This window comes from Musa acuminata, chromosome BXJ1-8, assembly GCF_036884655.1.
Source record: "Musa acuminata AAA Group cultivar baxijiao chromosome BXJ1-8, Cavendish_Baxijiao_AAA, whole genome shotgun sequence".
NCBI lineage: Eukaryota > Viridiplantae > Streptophyta > Magnoliopsida > Zingiberales > Musaceae > Musa > Musa acuminata.
In genome coordinates, this window is record NC_088334.1 from 7,808,065 (window position 1) to 7,834,266 (window position 26,202).

A 26,202-nucleotide genomic window follows, 5' to 3' on the forward strand; every position below is an offset into this window, starting at 1 on the left:
GCCGTATTTATAGCAGTCCCATCATCATCAAGGGCGACGTCATGATCAGCCACGCGTCGGGCCATGAGACGGCGTCGGCCTGATCGGACGGCCCGGGTGTCTCTCATGGGGAACAGCGTCGGCCCACATGCGAAGCCGGCCACTGTACCTTACTTTTCGTTGCTGTTCTCTTCTGCTTCTCTCGGCACCTTTTCTTCCCCCACCCCCCCCCCATCCTCTCCCCTCCACCGCCATTACCACGCTCCCCTTGCTCGAGCAGTTCCTGCGACAGATCACCGAAAGCTCTTAATAGGTTCCTTCGACACCATGATGCATGGATGAACGGGTGACACCGTCATCGACACCTTCTCAGGAACAGGACTTCTTTGTCTCGAGCAATGCTTCCATCACTCGACTGCCTTTCTGTAGAAACCCTCCTCCCTCGCGCGCGTGTGCATGAAACAGAGACAGAGAAGTGGTGGACGAAGCGAGAAGCCAAAGCGTTGGCTTCCATGATAACTTGTGCAGCGGGAGTAGCAGAACCCGAGCGAGGACGCGGGTTTTTAGGGGGGAAGACAGGGTTTTACCTTCCTGGACTTATTATAATCTCAAGCTCACCTGGAAGTAGAGTTCGCTTGTTCCCACAGCAGTACTTTCTGTGCTCTAACCGAGGTAAAGGCTTAAAGCAGACCACAGAGGAGGAGGAGAAGAAGAAATGGGAGCGCCAGTCCCCTTCACTGCTCAACGTCCGGCCGTCTGAAACCTGCTGTTTACCTAATTATTGGAGTGATGCAACGCATATTCTACCATGAAACTTGAGATAACTTAGATCACAGCTTGTAACATAATTCAGGCCCTGTATCAGAAACATGCACAAGCTGTTCCTAAAGGCTTCAAATCGGGCCAAAATTGTGCTTGTTTTCCTCGAGAAAACTCTTCATTTCATCTTCTTGAACGATTAAAAGATATTAATTATACATTTAGTGAAAAATATGATTAAAATTTTAAATATCAAAAAGAGATGAACTAAGACAGATAGTTATATTACGAAGTGACTTTGGCTCACGACGAAGAAGATTAAATATTTTTTTTGATAGAATTTATATCCATTTTGAGGTCGATTTATGTTATGCAAACTTATCGTTATTCAATTTTTCATAATATATATTATATTATATTATAGCTTAAATATTTCATAATAAGTCACGGAGACAAAAACTTAGCTAATTTTTTTATTTAACACATAAAATTCAAAATTTGAAAGAATAATTATAAGAAATAGTTAAGATGGATGGATGATTTTTTGATATATTGGAGTTAAAGAGCAGATTTTGTTTATATTGCCTTCGTACATGATTTGACAATATTAATTGATTGAACAAACTAGATTTTTAGTGATGTCTGAAATTAAATGATGATGTGACATTCGATGCCACTGCGACTTGCCCGACATGCAAACTGATACAACTCGTCTTCCTATTGCGTACCCTACGAAGGTTGAAGGAAACAAATGATAAGAGGCCAGCAAGAATTTGAGGTCAGCACTCGAAGGCTTAAGCTTAGCATTTAGATGAGTTGTTGTACGGAAGAAATGACTATGGAATTCGTGTCGAAGTTTGATTGCGATCGAACTTAGTTGAAACTTTCTGCTGGGTTTTCTATTCATTATTTATCTCCAATTTAATCAAAAGATATTTGTATTCGCATGCACATCAGTGGCACATGGAAGATCTTTTAAGGTATTGTTAACCTTGGGATCAATATCTTCAAATCTTTTAAGGTATTTAAGGTTAGTGATATATTAGGGGTTAAGAATATTAGATTATATTATCCTATTTAATTAGATAAGATATATTATATATATAATTAGATTCTAATTATGATTATTGGTTAATAGAAAATAAATTTATGTTAAAATATGATTCCTTACTTAGATAAATTTCCTAATAATTTATGCTAGACCTCTGTTCTCACTTATAAATAGATAAAACCTCTAGGATCTAAAGACTATAATCTCCCTCTCAACTCTTTTCCCCTACAGATAAGATTTATTGTTTTGAACAATAATAAAATGTATAAATCTTAATATTATTATATCTACTTTATTTGATTTCAATTTTAACATAAAAGTTTTTTCGTATTACAGATAATATGATTATAGATTTTATGCTAGCAAAAAAAGTCATTGGCCGTCTTCTCGAGAGGTTTCAATTCATTATGAATTAAATATGACCGAATGCTCTCCTTCCTCGTATCTGGCTCGATGGTTGGGTTTCTAAAAAAAATTCTAAATAAAATATCCAAACTTGTTGATGACATCATGGTATGATAATATCGAACTAAAAGATTTCATATAATTAGGACAAAGAGGAGGGAGGGTTTGTTCGGGCATCAAGATTTATCTCCGATTAAGAGATTTATTTGTGTCAAAAGACTTCTTCCTCTTCTCAATAACAATGATAGCATGTGAGTCAAAAAAAAAAAAAAAAAAGTGTTGGTGGCAAAATATGACTTACTCCACCCAAATGTGTGAGACCTTCTTGTTCCATTAAAACTTCCCATAACCTGTTAAAGGGATATCAGGATAGGTTTTATGATTACCATTGATAATGGCATGACCCCTGGAATAGTAACATCCCCTTGAATTGTTGACCCACTTCTGTGAACATGGAGGGTGGTATTTCATGTTTCCGAAGTACGTGATTTGATCTCTGATGATGACAGTTGGAATATGAAACATATTTGTTTTGATCTTTGGTCGAACGCCGATGGCATGTGTGATAGGTATATATATATTTGCACGCATGCATGCATCACCCTGTGATGATAAATGATATTTGACTGAGAACCCAAAAGGGGCACTGACTGTTGAAGTTGTATATAATGCTTTGACTGTCTAACAGTGTGATGAAGAGAAGAATTGGTCTAGCTAGAAGTTGGAAGTTTAATTGGAACAAACTATCCATTTATTTTACTCTCAACTCTACTCTTATTTTTATTTGTCATGTGTTCGAAGATTGATTCCCTTTAAGCTTATAAATTTTAATTTTTGATTCAATAATAATTCAATGTTTTTTTTTATTATATGGATTCTCAGTAATACATGACTTTTGGAAGACCAACAACACCTGAACGAAATAACTATCAGGCAATGGGTGTTTTGGGTGAGCCACAGTTAGGTCGTCGTGGCTAAGTATGACAACAGTTAGGTCAAACCAACTTTTCGACAAGGTTTGGTTCCACGTGAGTGACTACTGTAAGCATAGGGACAGATCCGAGGGACATCGGATGTAAGCAACTGTAGGAGATGTACTGTTCTTATAGGATCAGTATGGTTTTACTTTGGTAATTGACGGCTTTTTTGTCATGCAGGAGGCTCAAGCTGACATGGGCTTCATCATCAAATTTAAAGATAACATGATCTTGGGCTGTGGCGGTCGTCCCTGCAGCAGCAGCAGCAGCAGCAGCAACCATGGCAGAGTGTCTGACTGTCCAAACTAGTATGAACAAGCCGGAATCGCTTTCGGTTCATACTTCACACCACGTACAAGGATGGAACTGCTGGAATCCCTGGAAAGCTGCCATCATTTCTCCTTTCCCTTCATCGTCTCTCTCCCCAAGCCTGTGGGCAAGGACGGACGCCACCTGAGAGCGAGTCTGCAAAGAACAGAGAGGAGCGCTCATCGCCACTCGCCCCCAGCTGACAGCGGTCAACGCTTCAATGCACTTATTTGGGTACCACAAAAACCTACGACCCTTTTCCTGAGCTCAGGTGGCGGTGAAGGTGGTGGTGGTGGCCACCGCTCGACTCTCCCTCGGCGACGCACGATGGCGACCCCTCTTTTCTCCTCCCCCTTCTTTTTGTTCTCATCCCACTGCACTCCTTCTCCCTCTACCATCGGTAGAGTACTGTGTCGACTTGCTGAAGATTATGATCACAGGTGTGTTCATTAGTAAGAGTTAAAAAGCATCTCATATCCGGCACGAACAAGATTTGTGTTTCTGCAGGTCATCATCAGGAATATTTAGTTGCTGTTCACGGAGTGAAACATGTTTCGACACATCATTTGTGAAAGTGATGCTCTTGGACCTATCACTCAAGCTTGCATGTAGACCTGGTTCTCCTCAGGGAAGACGTGTAGACTTGTTCACCTCTACACAGCATCCGAAATAGATTTGTCTTAGATAACGCAAGATAGGTGGCCCATGGCTGTCTTCAAATCTCGAGTGCCATTGTCAATAGTTGCAGACGTTACTCTACTGCAGGAAGTTTCTTTCAGATACATAGCACCTTTCTTCCTAGGTGCTATGTATCAGGATATTAATGGAACACGAAGAACAATTTCAACCCCTACAACAGTGATAGCAAATTTTGACTCACCAGCATCTCCTAGATTAGCTTCTTGGATTGTTTAAGATGGTTAATGCATGCACCTTCATCGAAGTCCACAATAGCCGCTGGTAGCGCTGGGAACTTGTAGAGCCTGTGAAGAGCAATCCCATCAGTCACAGTATAAAGCAATTGTAGACATCGTTTTCATGTCTCCATCATGCCGTATACACTCTGGGTTTACTTTAATGGATCTGAAAGTTTCAAGACTTAACGTGAAAGCAGTAGAATACACGTTCCGCGGTACAACCTGGCGGGGATGTCGGAGGGAACGGCTTCCCGCTCTCCTCACCTGCGGCCGAAGCGGCGGGTTTGGCAGGCCGCATGCGACGATGCTGGACGGAGGCAATGGTCAGTAAAGGTAATATCATAATTAAAAAAACTGTGAAATTTTTTGAAAATTAGGACATTAACTAATTTTTTTAGAAAATTAATTTTATTTTCTTTTCTAAGGTTCTATTTTTTATATTTTTCTGTCGTTTAATGTTTCAGATACGATATATAAAGAAAACTTTCATCATTTAAGGACTTCATTATGTTAATTATAATATTTTTAAATAGGATTATAATTTTTGTGCCTCTACGAAAACTATTAAAAACATTATTAGTTTATTAAAAAATAATAAAACCCACTCAAAATTCAATTCAAACTACCTTACAAAGCATATTTCAAATAGGTATGAAGAACATATGAAAAAGTTGATTCCTATACTTTTTATAATGTAAATAAAAAGTATCGTTGTAGAGATACCAAAATTATTATAACTGACACAGCAATAGCAATAGATGGATTCGTATGGATCGATACAATGTAAAAAGACCACAGTTTTTCGATTTGCCTAGTCAAAGGTTCACCCTTTTTGTTTCCATATATCGAAGATGGACATTGGTCGATTTATAGCACATCTGCCCGTTGAAATTTAGGGGAAAATTGCGTAAAAGACATAAAGATCTTTTAAAGGAGAACTTGATGAGTTTGGTGAGCCAATTCATCCAGATGAAAGGTAGCATTCCTAAAGAAATCTAACAATTACTTCAACAAATTAATGCTTTTTGCCTCGAAGAAACTGTCATTGCTACCCATAAAAAATTATTATAAGAGAATTAATTTTTTGCAATCTACATAGCAATTTGTAAAAGTTCAAAGTGTTTTAAAGAAAGGAAATGATTAAACTAGTACATGATTCATGATCATCTTCTATATCCTCAAGCAGTACAGTGATCGTTTGTCATGGATACCTTTCAACACAAGTAGCACAGGGAACTGTTTAGCATGAAGTCACTTAAAAAAAGGTTTTGCCACCTCCTTTCTTTTATGGCAAGGAAAAATTACTAGCAGATGAACACAGTCTTGTCCTAAAAGTGTGGATAACTTATTTCATATTTAAGATCAAACAAAGATAGGCAGAACCACAAAGAAAAAATGGAAAAAGGATTTAGTCCATACCGCATTGTTTTGCATCCAAACAGTAAAAAGCTGCAAATTTGATCTCAACAATCATCCAAACTTATTTTGCATCCAGCAGTAAAAAGCTGCAAATTTGATCTGAAAATGTACTTGAGCTTCCAGGATGAGAATGCAGGTCTCCATTTATATCTGAAGGAATGAGACTAGGATGATTATTCTTCTGCAACAACAACACTAATTTCACCCTTCTCTAGCATGTCATAAAAAGCTCTTGTTCTCCTCTGCTCATTCCAGTGGTACATCTTCCACAGACCACCGGCAAATAATCCCAGTGTAAGGCCAATGCAGATCTCCTTGACAACACTAGGACCCTTCAGGGTAGCATGTGCAATTTTATGAGCAGCCATCTATCTTTAGCAAACAACAAACTAGAATGTGCTGGACAGAAGAATAAGTGTTAGGCAAACTAGAAAGTACTCTCTGTACTTAATCTGCTTTTTCTTTCTAAATTGAAGCATAACAAACCGAGAACAGATAGATCTACTCAACTTAGGCAAAGTCTAATAGAAGACATAAAATATCAATGTCAAGTATCTTGAAATTAGCTTTTATAACAAAGACAATATCCAGTAAAGATTAACCTGTTAAAAATTAACACCCAACGTAAAAATGAACACCCAATGTAAGCAAGACAGGGAATTTTATTTTCAATAAAAGAAGTATAAATTAGCACATTGGTACAGGAGAGTTGAACAGTAAGCAGATGGTCATCAAGAGGTCATGTGAAAGTGTTAATGAGAACACAATGACAAGCTAAAATTGTGAAACTACAATGACCCACAATATATTTTAAGAATAAAAAGGTCCCACCAATGCAGGGTCTGAGAAGGGTCAATGCACATAGCCTTACCTTTAAATATTTAAAGAGGCTGTTTCCATGACTCAAATCCTGATCTCCCAGATTGCAAAGAAACATCTTTACCGTTGTACCAAGGCCCACCCTCAATGACCCGTAATATATGACAAGTATAAAAAGAATGTAGAAAGTTCTTAATCTGGACCTCCCAATCCTGCTCATCCAATATCGTCCAACTGTTTTAATGTCCTCCAACCAACAAAACTTATCACATAGTTATGTGTTGGATCTATCTAATTAGAGATACTCATACAGCAAGCATAATACATGGTAGTGACTGGGTCCACCCTCAATGACCCGTAATATATGACAAGTATAAAAAGAATGTAGAAAGTTCTTAATCTGGACCTCCCAATCCTGCTCATCCAATATCGTCCAACTGTTTTAATGTCCTCCAACCAACAAAACTTATCACATAGTTATGTGTTGGATCTATCTAATTAGAGATACTCATACAGCAAGCATAATACATGGTAGTGACTGTTTGCATATTACGACAGAACTACCAACAATGGAAATGTGAATTTCAGAATTTTAAATAGCATCCTGTCTCAATTTTCACATGCTGTGAAAAAGCTAAATTGAGTAAGACTCTTGCATTAATCATCATACCCAGCTTCAAAGATGAATATGCCATTCGACTTGCAAGATAAGAGATATCGAGGAAGAATTGATGAATCTAATTTGGTTCACATGTTCAGATTTCAGTGTCAAAGAAGAATTGATGAATCTCAGAGGGCATGAATCCCAAACCACATTAACTATGTCTCAAAAGTAAAAGCATGTCAAATAATATTCATGAAGCTAGACGTTATAGAAAATTTGCATGGCACCTATTAACATAAAAAATCAACTGAACCAAGTTCTTCGAACTACATTTGCAGATATCACAGATGTCCCTTTTCTGAATACTAGAACCTCTCACTAATAGGACACCTTATAAAAGAAGGAAATATCGTATTTATAAGACTGAAGTCCTATGCTTTAGGACACCAATTTTTGTCCCCAAAAGCAACGAAAACCAACAGATCACAGCCAACTCCCACACTTTCAAATATCTCCACACATGTTTGCTTTCAACCTTTTTCATTGTAATTGAGATATAACAAACATATCATTTGTAGGCATCTAAGAACACTTAAACAAAGTTTTGGAGCTTAATTTTACCCATTCTATGAATAAATCATATTTGGTCGCAATACTTCATTTTGATCATTTAACATTTCAACTAACTTATAGCATATTATCCTGACACAAACAAGTGAGTAAATGCCTCAGCTTAAAAGGTTGCCTGATCCCCTCCGCTTTTAAAACATGTGAAAAAAAAAAACAGACAGCTCACTGTGCATTTTTTTGGATGATTCGAAATAGAATTGAAACAGCTGATTAATCAACCACAGGAACAAGAAGATAAATAGATGGAGAGGAGAAAGGGAGGAGAGGAGGATAAAAGGAACAGAAAACAGTAGAGAGGGAGAAGAGAGAAAAAAAGAGAAAGAGAGAAGATGGAAAGAGAGGAAATGAGGCCCACCGATAGATGACTTTGTCATAAATAACAGACCTTTGAGGACAGATGTAAAGTCCTTGGGTAGTTTGTCAGCCACTCTTTTTTAAAAGGAAACACATGGTAAACTAAAAAACACAAAAAATAAAAAGAAACAGAAGCCCATTTGTTGGGTAGGCTAATAAAAGCCTTCATAAGGTCTTAGTCCAAAAACATACACATTTTAGTGACTCAAACATTAGTCACCCAGGTCACAAAAGAGTGATCTTGCTTATAGCGCACCAAGGCCCAAGAGAAAAATATGTTTTAAAAAAATCATGTGAAAGGAAGAAGTTAAGCGTTGACAATGCATTCCCAAGGAAGAATGCTAAACGAACTGTAAAACAACACAAATAGATTAACAGAAGTGGAAAAAGAAATCAGGTGCAAAGGAAACATATGGTATAGACTATCTTAAAGAACAGAAAAAATTCCAAATCATAAAGTTTTTCAAATGCCTGCATCAGTTAAAATGAACCACGTTCTCACTCTTATGCACCAAATTTAGTACCAAAAGTTAAAGCTGCTACCTCTGGTAGCATGCAAATGACAAGCATAATGTCAATAAGAAATTTCAACTTTCCAAAACGACTCATTAGAACGCAGAGCATAAATGATTCAATCATTTAAAAGTAGCCAAAATAGAGAAGTAGGTTGGAGAATTATATCACAGCACGTACAGCTTAGACTAATTTCAAGTTATACCACTAAACTTAGGATTTCAGATGGTCTTTTAATCAGTATACCTGCCCTTTTTCAGAATTTTATCTGAACCAAACTCTGAAATTAGTTGAGCTACTCCTGCACAAAAATTCCCTCAATTGAAGAAAAAAATTCTCTATTCTTTTTCATTCAAGATAAAAACCTCCATCATACAAACCCAATAGAAGACCTTTTCTCGCTTAACTCCCTGAGATTTATCCTCATGAAATTCTGTAAACTTTAACGTGCAACGCGAGATCAGCAACAATAACGCCACTGTTCGTTAGTCAACCCCAATTCACCCAATAACGTAAATCTTTCATCCCTAACAAAATCGTTAACCAGCAGTATCTACAAATTCATCATCTGCTTTTACAAAACCAAACAAAAATCGTTTTACCCATCTCAGGATTTGGAGAACAAATTGGGGCAAACCCACCTCAGATCTTCAAACGACACAATCGAGCGGCGGGTGCAACAGATCGAGATCCTTACTGATTGAAACTTAATTTCACAAATCGAAAGAAGGCAAAAGGCGGAACAGATAAACCTTGTGAGATCCTGATATCACCTTCGCCGCACCAGAGATCGGTTTCGCACACCGCCACAGGCGAAGAGGCGTCGATCGAGTTTATTTGAAGCCCGTTGCCGTTTGGAATATAACAGAAATGTGCAAATACGCCACGTTACGAAACCCGATACGTTTTTAACGTTTGTTGGTGGTTTCCTCGCCACATACCAATCAATCTTCGAAGCACTATAAGACACGTGTCTCGATTGCTTGTCTCCACGTGGTCCTCATGGGAAAATACGTCATTCCGCGTGGTCTTCCATATAATATTTTCTTAATTAAATCCAATTAATTAAGGAAGCTTTGGAATATCATCTACCCTTCTGGCGAAAGCTCGCCTCTGCCCCCTTCTTCCCCGTTCTCGTTCTCGTTGTGGAATCTGATTCCCGCTCCACGGTTGAGAAAGTAGCGGCGGGGGAAATATTATCTACCCTTCTGTTGATAGCTCGCCTCTGCCCCCGTCTTCCCCCTTCTCGTTGTCGTTGTGGAATCGGATTCCCGCTCATCGGTTGAGAAAGTAACGGCGGGGGCTAATCGACAGCCTGTGGCCATGGCGGAGGAGCGGTACAACCGGAGGAACCCGGCGGTGAAGCGGATCCTCCAGGAGGTGAAGGAGATGCAGTCCAACCCCTCCGACGACTTCATGAGTCTTCCTCTCGAGGTAATCGATATGTTCCAAAAACCCTAGATCCAACGGCCCATTATTTTGTGCGATTATTCATCCTCGTTTTCGTTGGGTTGTGAACCGACCCTTGGGGTGTCATAATCGGTTTTCTTATTTGGAAAATCGGTTCTTGTTCGGAGACGGTGAGATGACGATGCATAGTTTCCGAATTCGACGTTGGTTGATGGACAGGTGGATTAGTTTCCTACAATGCATGGATTGAAAATTAGGGTATATTGGTTTTAAGGTGTGTTGTAATTAAATTGAATATTTATAGAAGGGAAGCCTTTAAGAAATTTCTCATTGTTCTTAGACTACTTTGGATTTGTGTTTCAAGTCTATTAAAGTCTCTTCTGGCACGTTTTGATTTGATAGATATTTGCATCTATTGTTCTACATTTTATATGATATGCTTTGGAAGGTTGAATAGGGGCGTATTCTTTTGAGAATTTTCTGCAGTAAGATCTGAATTATTATGTTCATCTAGAGCAATTAACGAAAACAAATATGTTCGTTAGGAAGGTATAGTTTCATTAGTTAAATTTTTTCATAACTGCTGAATGCATATGGTGCAACTTTTCAAATGACATCTCTCATGTTAACCAGGAAAATATTTTCGAGTGGCAGTTTGCCATTCGAGGGCCTCAGGATACTGAATTTGAAGGAGGAATCTATCACGGACGGATCCAATTGCCTGCTGAATACCCACTTAAGCCCCCTTCCTTTATGTTTTTGACCGTAATCACCTATTTTCCTTTCAAATTCTTCAAAACTCATCAAATAGAGTTTTCTTGGTATCTTACTAACAATGATCCTTTAAATTTGAATTGTTATTCAGCCAAATGGTCGTTTTGAAACACAGACCAAGATCTGCTTAAGCATATCAAATTATCATCCTGAACATTGGCAACCATCATGGAGCGGTATGTGGTTTATTCTTCTTGTTCTAGTCTAGTCCTTTTCTCCCTCTTTGTTTCTGATGGTATTGGTTTTGGACCAGTGGCCTCTCTAGCAGTGTTTATATGTTTTCAATATGCCAAAGTTATACCTAATGTCATTTCTCTTTTAGCATTTTCCACTAACTGGTCTGCTATCTGAGTTTTGTGTATGTCTTTTCACGTAACCGATGAGTGTAGAATTAACAAAAAAAAAAGTGCAGCTTGATACAATATGAGCTCCTAGATTATGCTTCTGGAACTTCCAACCTTTCCAGTTCATTTACTTTGACAAAAGAATTTTTGGCAGGCCAATACTCATAACTTTAAGAGCTATATGTAGATTGATTCCTTGTGGAATAAGTTAGCTTGAATTCCATAATTAGTACTGCTATGATAGAAAGTTCCAAGATCTTTTGTAATAACTTATATGATGTGCCTTTTGTAAGTCTAATATTTCATCAATGTAAAATTCCATGAGTGGAATATATCTAGAGTAATTGATAAGGCTACAACATTTTTTCATCTTGTTTCCAGTGCGAACAGCATTGGTTGCCCTAATTGCGTTTATGTCAACTAATCCCAATGGAGCTTTGGGTTCTTTGGATTACAAGAAAGAAGTGAGGCGTGAGCTTGCCATCAAGTCCCGTGAAGCAGCTCCTAGATATGGCAACCCAGAGAGACAAAAGTTAATCGATGAGGTTCAATTTACCTCCATTTTAGATTCTATCATGTTGTAGTTATCAGATGTACATGCCTGATGTGCAAAGTATTGCTGAACCAGATTCATCAGTACATGCTGAGTAAAGCTCCCCCTGTGCCTCAACTTCCACCAACTCCAACCACTGAACCTACAGATAATTTGGTAACTGAAGATCAAGTCACTGCTAATTTGGATGCTATTACAGCTGCTGAGGATCTTCCAAACCAGGAATCAGATCAGAGAGCCATAGAAGATGGGCATGAGGTTCGTGTCAATGCAGCTGAAGGGCCACTAAGAGTTGGCATAAGTGCTGGAGCAAGTTTAAGGTTGCCAGCGGTCGAGGTGCGTGAGCTGCACCAGAGGCCTGCTGCTAGAGTTCAGAAGCCCTTGGATGATCGTTTTCTCACTTGGGCTGCCATCTGGTTGGTGGTTGCTATTTTGCTCCTCTTAGTGAAGAAGTTTTTGAAATCTAATTCATTTGCTGGATATATGGGTAGCTTGTAAATAAAAAAAAAATGAAGTTTGGTTTGAAGATAAATTGTGTTGGATCTACATGTTAGAGAAGCTCGTCTGCTCATTGATTACTACAGTAAAATGTTGATTCTTGTTCACAGTCTGTGTCAGTATGATTTTCTACTGGTACTTTTGCAATGTAAAATGTATGCTCTATAGCATATTATTGACTTACATCACTATCGCACTATTGGTATTAAGTAGTCGTTTATGCTTATATAAGAATGATTCTCCAGATGCCCTCGTGATTTCTGAACATATGTTTATTTATTAGATATTAATATTCATTCATAAGAAGCTTTTCTTTTTAGGAAACCACCTGACAGATACTTGTGCTACTTATCTAAGCCATTGAAATCTCTTTTTTTTTTCGCCTTCATGTACTAATTTTTTGCCTGTATCTTCAGGATAAGTGATTACTTGGTTGTTCATTCATATAACATCTCTAACAGAGCAGTGCATTTTGGTTTCTCTTCCCCTCTAGTTACATAGACAGGTTAACCAGGGTTGCTGCATTCTAGGAACAAAGCTACATCAGAAGTAATGGTTTCTAGAATTTGAAAGGTGCAGTTTTGTTGGTTGATCCATGTTTGCAAATTTACCGATGCCTCTGCAACATATTGCCTGGTGACAAGTCTTAAATGTTTCATTGATCATCTTGATTTGATGCATGAGGAACTTGACATTGATTTTCAAGATAATCACACCATGGTTTGATTATTCATAGCAATTTTTTTAATAACATGGTTTGATAACATATTGCCTGGTGAGAGGAGTCTTAAAAGTGTCATTGACCATCTCTAGTCTGATGCTCTTAATTTTGAAAACAATGCACCATGTTTTGATTATTGATAACAATATTTTCTGGTGGTGAGTGTTGATATTTTTTCTGGTCATCTCTGCAGCTGCAGAAATTCTCTGATTGATGTTAGCTGCTTCAGCCTTAATGGTATAAAAAAAAAAGCCTTCAGAAAGGGACTGCAGAAATTCTGTCTTGCTATAGCAGAGTGCTTCATTTGATCAATGATGTCAATTCATTCATTATACATGCATTAGTATCGGCCTTGACATTTGAGTTGTGAGATTGAAAGTGTTAAATGGCGCCTTACCCAATTCCAACTAGAACTCCTACATCGAGCACTAAACGTGAGCAAAAGGACAGTCAAATGCACAAGGCTTCGGTCAATGTAAGCTTTGGACAGTTGTGGCGTTAAAAAAGAAGAGAGGACTGTTTCCAAGATTAAAAACCCTTGATTCTTCTCTTCTTCAAATATTTTGTTTTTGCAAAGGATTAATGATGGAAATAATGGAAGCAGAATCTAATGAAAGAAATAGCGGCTCCTTCAACATAATAATCAAATCATGGATATGAGTTTTCTTGCCAACATAAAAATCTTGTCTTTCCATGCATCTTCCAGAGTACACAAGTCCCCACTTAAAGCAATGTTGTCACCAAACCATATACCTGTGATTGCCAGTGATCACATTTATCCAAGCTGACTTGGAGAATCAAATTTGCAGGCTTTGACCACTTTATTACAACATCAGGGGAAGCTCTTTGACTTGGTCTTATGTCTTCTCAAGCGGTTGTCTACAGTATGTATTAATACATTGCTCATCAAAAGACTCACATGATAGTGGGTCCTTCAATGCCATTATTCATGGAGGAAGGAAGCTCTTTTTTAGTTGAAGATACCATACTAACTACTAAGAACATTTGCTTTTGCTGGTACATTAAAGGATGTGATTGGGCTCTCATACTGAGCTTTGACTGTGGTAATGATAGATGTGTCAGGAATTCCAAATGACACTGTAGCTTTGTTGGACAAGGTGGCCAAGAAAGTAATTAGAATCCAAGAGATCAGAGGTTCATAGGATCACATGTTATTCTTAATTTATAGTAATAAAATTAAGTATATTGATTGTTCCAAATTCCATGTTAACAAAAATCTCATACATTAGGTTCATCTCTTTATCTGCTACTATATATATATAGTATATATATATATATATATATATATATATATATATATACACACACACACACATCCTTCAAGGTCAGAGATTTTTACATTTATCCTTATAAATTAAAAATTTTCATACACAACCCTTCACAATCTAAAACTTAAAGTTATTGTGATGCTAAAAGTATTGATTCTTGATATATTTTTCTTACTCAAACAAATTAACGTTGACTCGGGTCAAAATTGGTCAGGGGGTTGACCAAAGTGGCCCTATGTGGAGCACCTTAAAATTTAAAAGAGTAGATGTATGTCATTGAAGTTTACAGTAACAATTATGCGATTTCTAATATATATATATATATATATATATATATATATATATATATATATATATATATATATATATATATATATATATATATATATATATATAAAGATAACAAACAACTGTTGCCTCCATCCGCAAGTGATCCCACAACCAAGACAAGGAGGAATCCTAATCCTTTCCCTCCCCCACCTCTTTTAATGTCTTTTATAAAGTTGAAAGCACACTTAATCCTGATTCGATTATTTAGATTATGAAATCTGGCTACGAAACATATATCGTATGTAAACATTATATGCATGATGTGTTGTAATTATTGTTAATTGAATGATATAAAATGATACGTTTGTGCAGTTATAATGTCTGAGCAATTTCATTTGGGTTTTATTATAATTCGGTCCTCATAATTTCTAGAATTTCGAATAGGACAACATCAGGTGCAGAAGAGTAATATTGGGCTTCGTATGGGACGAATAAGTAAAAGCCGCCGATGGAAGCAAGAACGAATGCCTTGCTCTGTTTCCCGTCTCCTGTGGGGCTTAAATTCCCTCTCCCTCGTTGCTCAGGAACTACGCTTGGAGCTCCGGCGATGGCGTTCTGGTGGCCGCTGCTCGTCCTCGGTGTCGCCTTCGTGGTATGCCGCTTCCTCCTGATGCTCATTCCCCCTAGCGTCCCCTCCATCGAGGTCGATGCATCCGATGGTACATTCCGCGACTCTCCCTTCCTTTTTCTCTCTTTTCTGCTTTTTATGGGGGATTGTTTTCGTGATTTCTGTGCTCGGATTGATTCAGTGCTGGAAGATGGGAGCCAGACCAAAGAGAACAGCTTCATATATGTGAGAATCCTTAAATGCTATTGCTTCCACATGCATTTTGCTGTTCTTCTGTCGAATCAGCATTCTTTTTTCTGTTTGATTGGATCTCATGCCTGTTATGGCGTTCTCTTATGTTTCATAAACATACAAGGAGTCGAATCGCGGTAGGTTATTATAGGAAAAAGTTCAATTTGCAATGTTACCGTTTTTGAACTTGAGATGCTGCTCTCTAAACATGGAATCCTGTAACTGGATTACCAAACTGTTGTCGATTAAGTTGGAATTCTTGTGGTTTTGCCTCATTTGGCTTCTTTTATTTTAATTTGGTCATAGTTCGTCCCGTTTGTTTGTATTTTTATTAATCAAATATCTGAGAGACTTGAAGCTTAATATATTTGATCTATTGCAGATACCAAGGAAGGGGAGAGTGCCACAAACAGACAAGGTTCAATGCTACGAGCCAGCAACTATGAAATACCTGGGCTTTACCCAAGCTTCAACCCCGGATGAGGTGGATCACACAACTCTGTAGTCCATTCATGGATTCTCTTCACAGTTTGATTTTACGAATTCACCTTTTATTTCTAACAGACATAAAGTTGGCTGGTGGCACAGATATAGCCGTTGATTTCATGATCATGATGATTCTTGATTGTTGTAATTTTGTCAAATAAAGGATATGTGTTAATTATATCTCACTTGCTTAGTCGTGTTGATTCTATCTCACTTTCTTAGTCAAGTTGTTTTCTTCTCTACCAAGATTAATTGCTCTGTGTTAAGCAATTTCTTATTCTTATTTGTCTCTGTCTTTCTCGAGGATAACAATGTATGTTTATTGTTTTTTTCAAAAATGCTGATCTTTTTTACCATACAAAAAAGAACTGGAAGAAAGGATCTCATGCATAGGAACTTTTGTTATCAAATTAACGGTTCAACTTCTGTGATTTAACTTCCTTCATTCAAAAGGCATCAAGCTCTAGGATCCTAAAGGATGCAGGAAGTTAGAACAGAAGTCCTTAACTTTATGTGTTTGTAAATTTTAGTGAAATTAACATGTTTGTTGTCTTTAGAACTGTCTTTTCAGCTGCATCATATACATTGAATTTTTTTATAATTAGATTCAAATATGATTTTCCCATATGTCCTGTAAATTTGGCTGGGAGACATCATAAGGTTCGTGTGCTTTAGGCTTCACTATTATCTTCTGACTTCTGATAACTATTAATTCTAAACAAGCTAGCTTTGGTTCTTAACTTTTAAATCCTTGGGCATGATATTCAGTATTGTCTTTGTCTTAAATATTGATGAAGATTAGTTTAGAACTCACTTTTGTTGCTTTTTTGCGGATGTTGAAAAGTGTTTCCAAATTATTTGATCAGGTCAAGGAGCATGTTGCACAAGCCAGAGAGGCACAAAAAATATGGGCAAGTAGCAGCTTCCGTAAAAGACGAGAATTCTTGAGAATCCTTCTGAAGTATATAATTGATCATCAGAAGCTTATATGCGAGTGAGGAACAAAATTTGAGTGAAAGCGCTCTCTCTTTCTCTCTCTTCATAGGGATTTATACATGCTTTCTAGCCTCAAGGGTACTGCTATTGCTTTTCCTCAAAGTTGTTAACATGCAACATGGCATTGAAGGCATTTTAGCTTTAGGAAGTACTGAGCAACTTTTTCAGAACATTTTAAATGTTTATGCTGATATCATATTATGGGACTTTACCATTTTATACTTGTGAAGAACTTGCATTAGGGTGACTCTTTTGAAATTCCCAAATAATTCTGATTGGTCTTACAGCCTACCTTTCTTTTGGGTGGCTTGAGTAGCATAGATCTAAATAACGATTGTGTTTGAATTCCTCGTTTTCAATGGTATCATTCAGTCCTTAAGTTCTTTATAGGTCTCTGTCAATGTGGAACAATGCAACAACCTCATGATTTCTCATTTGTTGTAGGGTATCTTCTAGGGATACCGGAAAGACAATGGTTGATGCTTCTTTAGGAGAGATAATGACAACATGTGAAAAAATAACTTGGCTTCTGGCTGAGGGCGAGAGGTGGCTAAAGCCTGAATACAGGTTAATTCTCATATCTGACTCAACTAAATCTGCATTTCTTTCTTTCTGTTTTTGTCAAATGAATTGTGTCTTTTCAAAATTAGGCTCTTTGATGCAATACAAATGCGTGCTAGTTTGTCTGCTGAAGTTCTAGTTTGGCATGAGCATTTCTTTTAAAATTTGAGTGTTTATTTTCATATTTGTCTTAGTTATTTTTATATAATATTTTTGTTTCGCTTAGTCTTGATTCTTGTGGCACCACATTGAACATTGATTTACCAGTGATTATGATGTTTTATAGTTCTTTTGGAACAAAGAACCTAGATGACCATCTCTACTCTGGTAAAAAAAAAGAAGTTTTTGTTACTTGTTTGGTGTGGGCTTATGCAGGACAGATTAGAAAATGGTTGATGAAAGATATTATTTTCCCAATATTACATGCAGAGTGATGGCCAAAACCATTCTCATCTTGTAGAAAATACTTATCATTGTGTTTGGAAATAAATAATCTTTCAGTGAGAAAAGAAAAAGGGAAAAAAGCATAAACGGAGTCACAAAAAGATAGGGGGTCAAAATATCTGACTTCAGTGAGATTGAGCCTTGGTTCCATGGTAAATTTGCTCCTTTTGTACCCGGGTGATCAGGTTCCAGTCATAAAAGCAACTGTTTGCATTCAAGAGCATGGTTGCATAAATTGATCCTCAGTGTTGCATAAATCATTGCCACTGTATCTCTTGGTGGCATGGCTTGACAAATCATTGGACAGACATGGGAACACCAGAAACACAATTAAGTGATGAGGCAACACAACAATAATGATCATAAACAGCAAAATACATGCCTTCCCTCAGCTCCTTACAAAGAACTGATGAAAATTCTTTTTCACTGTTCATCAACATTGTTATTATCAAGATCATTGTCCCAGCTGTTCTATCAATATGGGCTGAACCATAAAGCATTACTAAGAACCAGAAAACTTCATGGAATTAGTATCAAATTTTGGTGGCTACTCTAAATTTCTAAAGTTGAGAACAAGTTCCTAGCCATGGCAAGTTAAGGCAAGATTTGCATAAGAATGCATGGCGTATACTTGTCAGGAATGTTATACCTTATTGCATTTTAAGCTAAATTTAGTAGCGGTCAAATCAGACTCTAAAATTTCCTTATACTTGGGAACATAGTGGACAACGGCATTCACAAAATTGTTATACAGAGCAATTTGTCTTAGAGAAACAAATTAAGCATTTAACAGAGAATAGATGATATTTCTTCAACTATTTTCTAACTCCAGGTCTTCTGGGCATTCAATGTTGCACAAGAGAGCAAAAGTGGAATTTTATCCCCTCGGGGTAATTGGAGCTATTGTTTCTTGGAATTATCCCTTCCACAATGTTTTCAACCCCATGCTAGCGGCAGTATTCTCAGGAAATGCTGCAGTGATAAAGGTATATTACTTAATTAGGATGTTATTGCTCCTTCATGATTTTAAGTTACCTTGCAGAACTGTGTACCTGAATATATTTCAGAAATTCTTCAGTTATCATGGTCTTTCTTACAATGTCTGTAAGGTGTGCTTTGCCTTCAAAGGCTAATATACCTTTTAACTATATGACTTTGTAGTCCTAGATGGTGTCAAATATTAGAAAAATATTGCTTATACTCTACCAAAATTGAAGGAAGTTTTTTGCTTGAACTTTCACCACAATAAACATGTGTTCTATGGAAAATTTTATTCTTGATAGAGTCTTTCTGTTCTACATTGTTTCTAACACAGAAATGTAGGGTTGGTTTTAGTGCTTCTGTATTTCAGAAATTGTCAAGCTTGCAAAAGAAAACACATTCCCAATGGCTAAAGTTGATATATTAGCCTAATTAATAGTTATTTTTTTCTCTTTAATGACTTGAGCTGAATGGCATTGATATAGGTTTATCTGGACTTCTTTGTTCAAGAAGAATTGGTTTTTTAAAGTTAAATGTTTGTTAACATAGATTGCAGTTCAGTTTAATCTTTGTTTATGTGGATCTCCAAATGCAAAGGGCACATCTGTTGGTGTGTCTCTCTTGCCTTCTTGTCCGTGTCCTTATTGGTGTTAAACTAAAGTGGGTTACTGCAGTTATCTTCTGATACATTCTTTGCTGGATATATATTTTTTGTAACCAAGTCATCAAGAGATCACCTCACATGTCTTTGTTACTGAGATAAAGTTTGTGCATACCAAGTTGTTTATATTTCCAACTTCCAAGTATCTGTTGTAGATTATCACCTTTGCATTTGTCTGAAATGGAAAAGTGACTTGCAGGTTTCAGAGCACGCGAGTTGGTCTGGGTTGTTTTATTTCCGAATCATTCAAGCTGCCCTCGCTGCTGTTGGAGCTCCAGATAATCTGGTTCACATAATAACAGGGTATCCAGACGTTTTCAGGAATTTATAGTTGTGCTGAAAGTGAATCATATACAACTTAATTTAATGCTGCAGCTTTGCTTTTTGCCTACCAGATTTACAGAAACTGGACAAGCTCTTGTATCTTCAGTTGACAAAATAATCTTTGTTGGATCACCTGGAGTAGGCAAGATGGTAATAGCTTACAATTATTGCTGGTAGTTGTCTATTGTCTTCAATTGCTTTTCTTACCTAACGTGTAATTTTTTTTTCATGTTTGAGCATCACACACATATAACAGTTCAGCTGCTAAAAGTTTTTATTCTTCGGATTCTGTTATCTGATAATGCATTTGCTAGCTGTTGGTGACTGCGTTTCTCTTGCTTTGGAAGAATCTTAATATTGTCCATCTTCCCAGATATAACTTTCATAACTTCCATTTCGCTGCTCTACTAGCTCTGTATTCAAGTCACTAAGATGTAGAAAAAAAATCATGCTGTTTTTTTTCTAACTCACAAGTTTGCTAGATGACATAATAGAATTTAACTTGACACTGGACAGTGGATTAGAGATATTTATTATTCTCTTTTTGCCTCTTAGTTCTGATTCGTAGAACCTGCAGATTTGATGAGTTGTTCAATTCATGTAGCAGCAACATTTGTACCTAGAAGTTTAGGCTTCTGATCAATATTATCTTGTATAGATGTTAAATAACAAAATTTGTACATGAACTAAACCAAATGTCTCTTCAGGTTCATTAGTTAAAGCTATGGTCTTGGAGTACCATGACTTATGGTTATGAGATCTATTTAATTGTGCTATTCATACTTCTCTTTTTGGCTTTCTTATATCAGATCATGCAGAAGGCTTCTGAGACCTTAATACCAGTCACATTCGTGCTTGGTGGGAAAGATGCTTTTATAGTGTGTGAAGACATAGACTTGCCTACCGTATGAAAATTTCTAATTTTACTCGTGCCCTTTGCAGAAAGCTTGTTTTGTGTTTATAGCTCTTTCCTCTAACATACAGTATTCTTTTCTAAGTGAGGTGTTCTTTGCAAATTGCCAGAGCCCCTAATAAGTCTGTAAAAAAATATTTTGATGTTTAGGTTGTGCAAGTTGCCATGAGAGGTGCTCTTCAATCCAGTGGACAAAATTGTGCTGGTGCTGAAAGATTCTATGTTCATGAAAGAATCTATCCTGATTTTGTTGATCAGATAGTCACTCTTGTGAAATCAATTTCTGTTGTAAGTACAAACTGTCTTGCTTAGCAAACAACAGATGAAGTGCAATCTTGTCATTCGTTGTGATTTCTAATATTTTCTTTTCTATAGAAGTGATAATGGGAGATCTTTTATATGATTTTTAAAGTATTGGTCGACAAACAGAGATAGTCTTGTTGCTTTCTGAATGAAGGTGCATACTTTGCTTTATCATTAACATCTGTATTCCTAAAAAAGTTGAAATAGGATCTATTTCGTTCTTTTGTCTGTTACATAAGTTGATGATGAGAGGAATTAAGAGGTATGGTTTCCAGCACTATCTCGATTATTTCAATTGTTACAAAGTCCTTGATGTAAGAAAATGGTCTATGCCAACTTGAAATTCAAGCTTGAACTAGGTGATGCTGCGAGCATTAGTCCTATGAGGCATGGTTTGTGTCTAGTCATGGTTTTTGACTGACCTGAACTGTACACTTCAGTAGTGGACCTAATTTTAGTTTAAGATCACAATGAACTTGGGTCTAATAGGACACTTCGGCTCCCATTGTCCTTACCAGTCTGACCCTGTGATGCCACCCAATTTCATAATTGGCTTCTTGTAAACATCATCCTTCCTGACTTTAGATTTGAATATCTGAGATAAATTTGGATGAAATTCCCATGTGTTCCTTAGACATGGCTAGAGGTCTTGTGGTTGTTTAAGTTTGAGTAATAAGCCTTAACACATGTCCATTTTAGAAGATTTTGTTCATGATAGCAGTATCATAGTGTCATGATAGGTTCCCCTTCCCCCTCTGTGCCTTTTGTGTTATCTGCAGTACAAACAGCCTCTAATGATATCCCAGAGCCATTGTAGGTAATTTGTAGGTCATCATATCTGAAACAGTTTCAGACTGGTTGATAAGTGGAATTTTCCTGGTCAAATTTTGAAATATAACATAGGTTATTTTTTAATTGTAAACATTGTGTAACTACCTGAATTGTCATTTTGGATTATGTAGCACAAGAGCTAGATGCTTCTTTTTTGTTCAGCAAATTGTTTCGTCATTATAGAATCTGGCTATTAGATGACTAGTCAAAATTTCAGAGGAAATCAAATCCTTTTGTTATTTTATTATCTTTTCTAGGGGCCTCCGCTATCTGGAAGGTATGATATGGGTGCTATATGTGTCCAAGAACACTCTGAAAAGCTTCAGAATCTTGTGAATGATGCTCTGGACAAAGGAGCTGAAATTGTAGGTAGAGGAAACTTTGGCCATCTGGGAGAAGATGCAGTAGATCAATTTTTCCCTCCAACTGTAATAGTGAATGTTGATCATACAATGAAATTGATGCAAGTAGAGGTAACTAAAATCTTTCAAGCATTCACTTGTGTTCCATCATACAGTTTCTAAGTATTTTATCTAACAGACTTTTGGACCAATCATCCCAATCATGAAATTTAGTTCTGACGAAGAGGTTATCAAACTTGCAAATGACTCGAATTATGGTCTTGGTTGTGCTGTTTTCTCTGGGAACCAGAAGCGTGCAATTGCAATTGCTTCCCAGTTGCACTGTGGTGTAGCAGCAATCAATGATTTTGCTTCAACTTACATGTGCCAGGTAATTTTTATAATTTGGCATACTTCTGCTCTTGCTTCCTAAGCAAATTTCTTTCTAGTGTTGCCTGAGCATATATCTATACATTATCAAAGCTCACCAAGATACTCCTAGGTACTCGATCTTTTAATGTTTGTCATGTTCATGACAGATATATGTCTCATTTAGTACTCTGTTTTTTTTTCTTTTTGCATGATATTTTTGTATATGTACTTTGGAGATATTTGGACTTGTCTTTTGATTGAATATTTACACATGCTGATGTTCAACTATCATGGAACTTTTATGCTCGGTAGATAATAGAGCGATTTTTCTGAGGAATAATCTCTTTGATCATATAGCTTGGAGAAAGCAAGGATAAAATTGCTAGAGCATGCACCTGTTGGTACCATGCTGGTTATATATCAGCATAGTGCAGAGGCATACCAATCCATTATGTATGGCAGATTATTGCTGGTGCATATCACACCTTGCCAGTGTGATCAGAGACTCGCATATGCCACTAAAGTGAATTTATATGGTCCATGACTTGCCATACAGATGCATCGGCAGGGCATTGAAGTACATGTACCATATCAGTGGTTGATTAGCTCAGGCAACAAGGCATATTGATCACTGAAATGAACTATAAAGTATATTTTCTCCCTAGGTTTTTGGAACTATGGTGAAGGAAACAGGAGGACTCAATGTAGTGATATCTTTCCCCGAGTGGTTGGTATTTAAAGATTTGTTGTGACTTATAGTTGGATGGAATGAGGTACTCTTTCAAGTTCCTATGGGATCAAAGATTTTCATTGATGAAGTATATTTAACCCAGAAGCTCTGAGGTTTTCATTCAAGAATAGACGGTTTAAAATTCCTGCATTGGTTGGTCTTGAAAGATTTTCATTGGTTGGTATTTAAAGATTTGTTGTGACTTATAGTTGGATGGAACGAGGTACTCTTTCAAGTTCCTGTGGGATCAAAGATTTTCATTGATGAAGTATATTTAACCCAGAAGCTCTGAGGTTTCCATTCAAGAATAGACAGTTTAAAATTCCTGCATATTTTTATTCAGTTAACGTTATCTAAACTCTGATCTTGTATTGTCATCATGAAAAATTCTCGGTGCAAATATGATCAGATGCATCGGTTTTTCTAACTTCTGCTGTATTGCTTTCACTGTAGTCTTTGCCCTTTGGTGGTGTAAAGCACAGTGGATTTGGAAGATTTGCTGGTGTTGAAGGCTTGCGAGCTTGCTGTCTAGTTAAGTCAGTGGTTGAGGATAGGTGGTGGCCATATATCAAAACCGTGATCCCAAAACCCATCCAGGTCAGCTATAGGAAACCTTGTTACAGGTTAAAGGTGTTGCAGACTTTGCTGAAGCACTTACTGTTTTACATTTTCAACAGTACCCAGTTGCAGAGAATGCCTTTGAGTTTCAAGAATCTCTCGTGGAAGCTCTCTATGGTCTCAATGTGTGGGACAGGCTTCGGGCACTGACCAGTGTAGTGAAGATCATATCAGAAAAAAGTACTAAGCCCATCAATGCGAAGAAAAGGCAATAACTAGATAAACTAGAGTTAACATGTTCATGCATGTTTTATGAACTTCACTCGCGTGACACTTTTATCTTCAGCTGCCGATACCTTGAACTCTGTTCTTGATCTGTGCTGGCATAGATGTGATCCAACTTGTTCTAGTTGTTCTTCTGTAGTTGTTATACTATTTACCCTAGAATTGCTTGTGGATCTTTACCTTTCAATGGAAGGATATAAATTCTTGGTTTCAAATTCCAAATTTGCAGAGAGGGTTGTCCAGGTAATATGGCTCTTGCCAATATGGAGTCTAGGGCAGATTGATCTCGATGTATGTAACTTTACCACTGCTAGCAGATAAGTTGTTTCCTGACTCGCCTAAATATCAAATGAACGATTTTCCTCTGACGTGAATGCATCAAAAATCTTAAGATTCTATAAATATTGTAGATGGAATTTCCTTTTTGGATGTTGAAACACAGTTGAATAACCTGTATTTGGAATGATGTCATATCTTTGGTGGTCATCTTATTTGTTTTTCAATTCATGCCTTTAACTTTTTGTTGCTCCTTTTTTTGGTCAATTTTAAGGAATTTGATTTGAAATGGACTTTCCTTTTTTGAGTCATGCTTCCAATTATCTTTCCTTTTTTTTGGGTGACCACCCTTTTTTTTCTCTCTATTTTGTTCTTTTACTTGATTTGACTCCAAAAAATAAAGCAATTGGGAATTTTGAAACAAATATACAGCTTTTTAAAAAACAAGGGATTTACTTGCGGCTAATAAAAGATTACTTTTTATAGTTAGATTTGTTTAGCATTCTGATGTTAGATTTAAAAAATTTATATTGATATCTCTATAGTTATGAAAATGGAATATTTAACCTCATTTGTCCTAATGTCATCGATTTTATTGACGAAAAATACATCACTTGAGAATTATTGATTTTGTCAATAGCAAAATGGTTATTTTAGGCGGGAAAAAATATAGGGCCATTGGCATAGATAGTGAATAGAGTCGATATTTGTAGTGAACTGTGAGATCGAGTGCTATGTCCTCTTGGCGACAAAGGGTGAGGACGAGGAGTGGGCGAAGGAGCTCTATTCTCTCACAATTAAAGAAGTGGAGGCTTTGGGCGAGCTCATCCCTCATGATTGTAGTGTTGACTCTTATTTGCCGTCGGTGAGGAAAGCCATGGTGGAGTGGGTTGCTACGCCTTCTTCGCTCTCACGGTGTTGCTTGTTGTTAACTACCTTGATTGGTGCTTCCTCTCTTGCGCTGTGGGCGATGGGCTACTTCAACTTTAGGACGACAAGCCATGGATCGGTCGATTTACGACCATGGCGTGCCTTTCATTGGTCGCAAAGGTGGAGGAGACAAGCAACCCTTTTCAATGAAGGTGGAGGAGGCTTTGGGCTAAAGGAAGCCAAGTTGCTCGTCGATAGTTGCCCATCTAGCAACTGCTTTCCTTGTGAAGCCATTTCCGTTGTTATCTCCACCTTTAGGAAAAGCAATCAAGGAGGTCGTGGACAAGGCAATGAGGTCATCTTTGAAGATTGATGGTGTTGACGAGGCACAATCGTGGGGTAAGTTAAGATGAGAAGCACTTGAGTTTCACACCATGGTTGTGGACAAGGCAACAAGGCATGGCTCATCAACGTTGCAATAGTGAGGGACAAGCCCACCCAAAGCCTCCCCTTCTTTAGTCACAAAGGAGCGAAGTACCTTCGCCCACTCCTCCTTATCCTCAACCTTCGTCGCCAAGAGGACGTAGCACATGATTTCACTGTCCTCTGTAAGTGGTAGCATCGACTCTATTTACTATCTAAGCCAATAGCCTCATTCTTTCACCAGCATGAAATGATCATTTTGCTATTGACAAAATCAGTAAATCTACATGTTCTATCATATGATATGTCTTCCATTGATAAAATTGATGACGTTAAGGTAAATGGAGTAAAATTTTTCACTTTCATAATTATAAAGATGTCAATGTAATTTTT

The 26,202-nt window shown here is 37.2% G+C and overlaps 3 protein-coding genes across 9 annotated transcripts; 2 read left to right on the top strand and 1 right to left on the bottom strand.

Annotated features, from left to right (window-relative positions):
• Positions 1-4,627: 4,627 nt before the first annotated feature.
• Positions 4,628-9,648, bottom strand: LOC135587366 (cytochrome c oxidase subunit 5C-like). Of its 4 annotated transcripts, XR_010475851.1 has the most exons (3): positions 9,489-9,648; positions 5,817-6,215; positions 4,628-4,704 (listed from the first exon to the last, which is right to left on the bottom strand). XR_010475851.1 is itself a non-coding variant. In XM_065078681.1 (2 exons), exon 2 carries the CDS (start codon positions 6,182-6,184, stop codon positions 5,990-5,992), a length of 195 nt encoding a protein of 64 aa, XP_064934753.1. In that variant the 5' UTR covers positions 6,185-6,215; positions 9,489-9,648; the 3' UTR covers positions 5,721-5,989. The 4 variants fall into 4 exon arrangements, 3 of the variants coding, with proteins under 3 accessions (XP_064934753.1, XP_064934754.1, XP_064934755.1); XM_065078681.1 differs by lacking the exon at positions 4,628-4,704 and having other exon boundaries at positions 5,721-6,215; XM_065078682.1 differs by lacking the exon at positions 4,628-4,704 and having other exon boundaries at positions 5,721-6,215; positions 9,510-9,636.
• Positions 9,649-9,801: 153 nt separating this feature from the next.
• LOC135587365 (ubiquitin-conjugating enzyme E2 32-like) lies at positions 9,802-12,498 on the top strand. Of its 2 annotated transcripts, none has more exons than XM_065078680.1 (5): positions 9,802-10,170; positions 10,801-10,911; positions 11,012-11,096; positions 11,646-11,809; positions 11,893-12,498. In XM_065078680.1, exons 1-5 carry the CDS (start codon positions 10,060-10,062, stop codon positions 12,313-12,315), a joined length of 894 nt encoding a protein of 297 aa, XP_064934752.1. In that variant the 5' UTR covers positions 9,802-10,059; the 3' UTR covers positions 12,316-12,498. The 2 variants fall into 2 exon arrangements, with proteins under 2 accessions (XP_064934752.1, XP_064934751.1); XM_065078679.1 differs by having other exon boundaries at positions 9,805-10,170; positions 10,780-10,911.
• Positions 12,499-15,118: 2,620 nt separating this feature from the next.
• Positions 15,119-24,455, top strand: LOC135586674 (aldehyde dehydrogenase 22A1-like). 3 transcript variants are annotated; one of them, XM_065078684.1, is made up of 14 exons: positions 15,119-15,314; positions 15,405-15,448; positions 15,837-15,938; positions 16,807-16,934; positions 17,381-17,503; positions 18,774-18,927; positions 19,783-19,886; positions 19,979-20,057; positions 20,717-20,812; positions 20,971-21,108; positions 22,212-22,427; positions 22,495-22,686; positions 23,851-23,994; positions 24,075-24,455. In XM_065078684.1, the coding sequence occupies exons 1-14, from the start codon at positions 15,203-15,205 to the stop codon at positions 24,228-24,230; spliced, it is 1,788 nt and encodes a 595-aa protein (XP_064934756.1). In that variant the 5' UTR covers positions 15,119-15,202; the 3' UTR covers positions 24,231-24,455. The 3 variants fall into 3 exon arrangements, with proteins under 3 accessions (XP_064934756.1, XP_064934757.1, XP_064934758.1); XM_065078685.1 differs by lacking the exon at positions 20,717-20,812; XM_065078686.1 differs by lacking the exon at positions 15,405-15,448 and having other exon boundaries at positions 15,163-15,314.
• Positions 24,456-26,202: the final 1,747 nt, after the last annotated feature.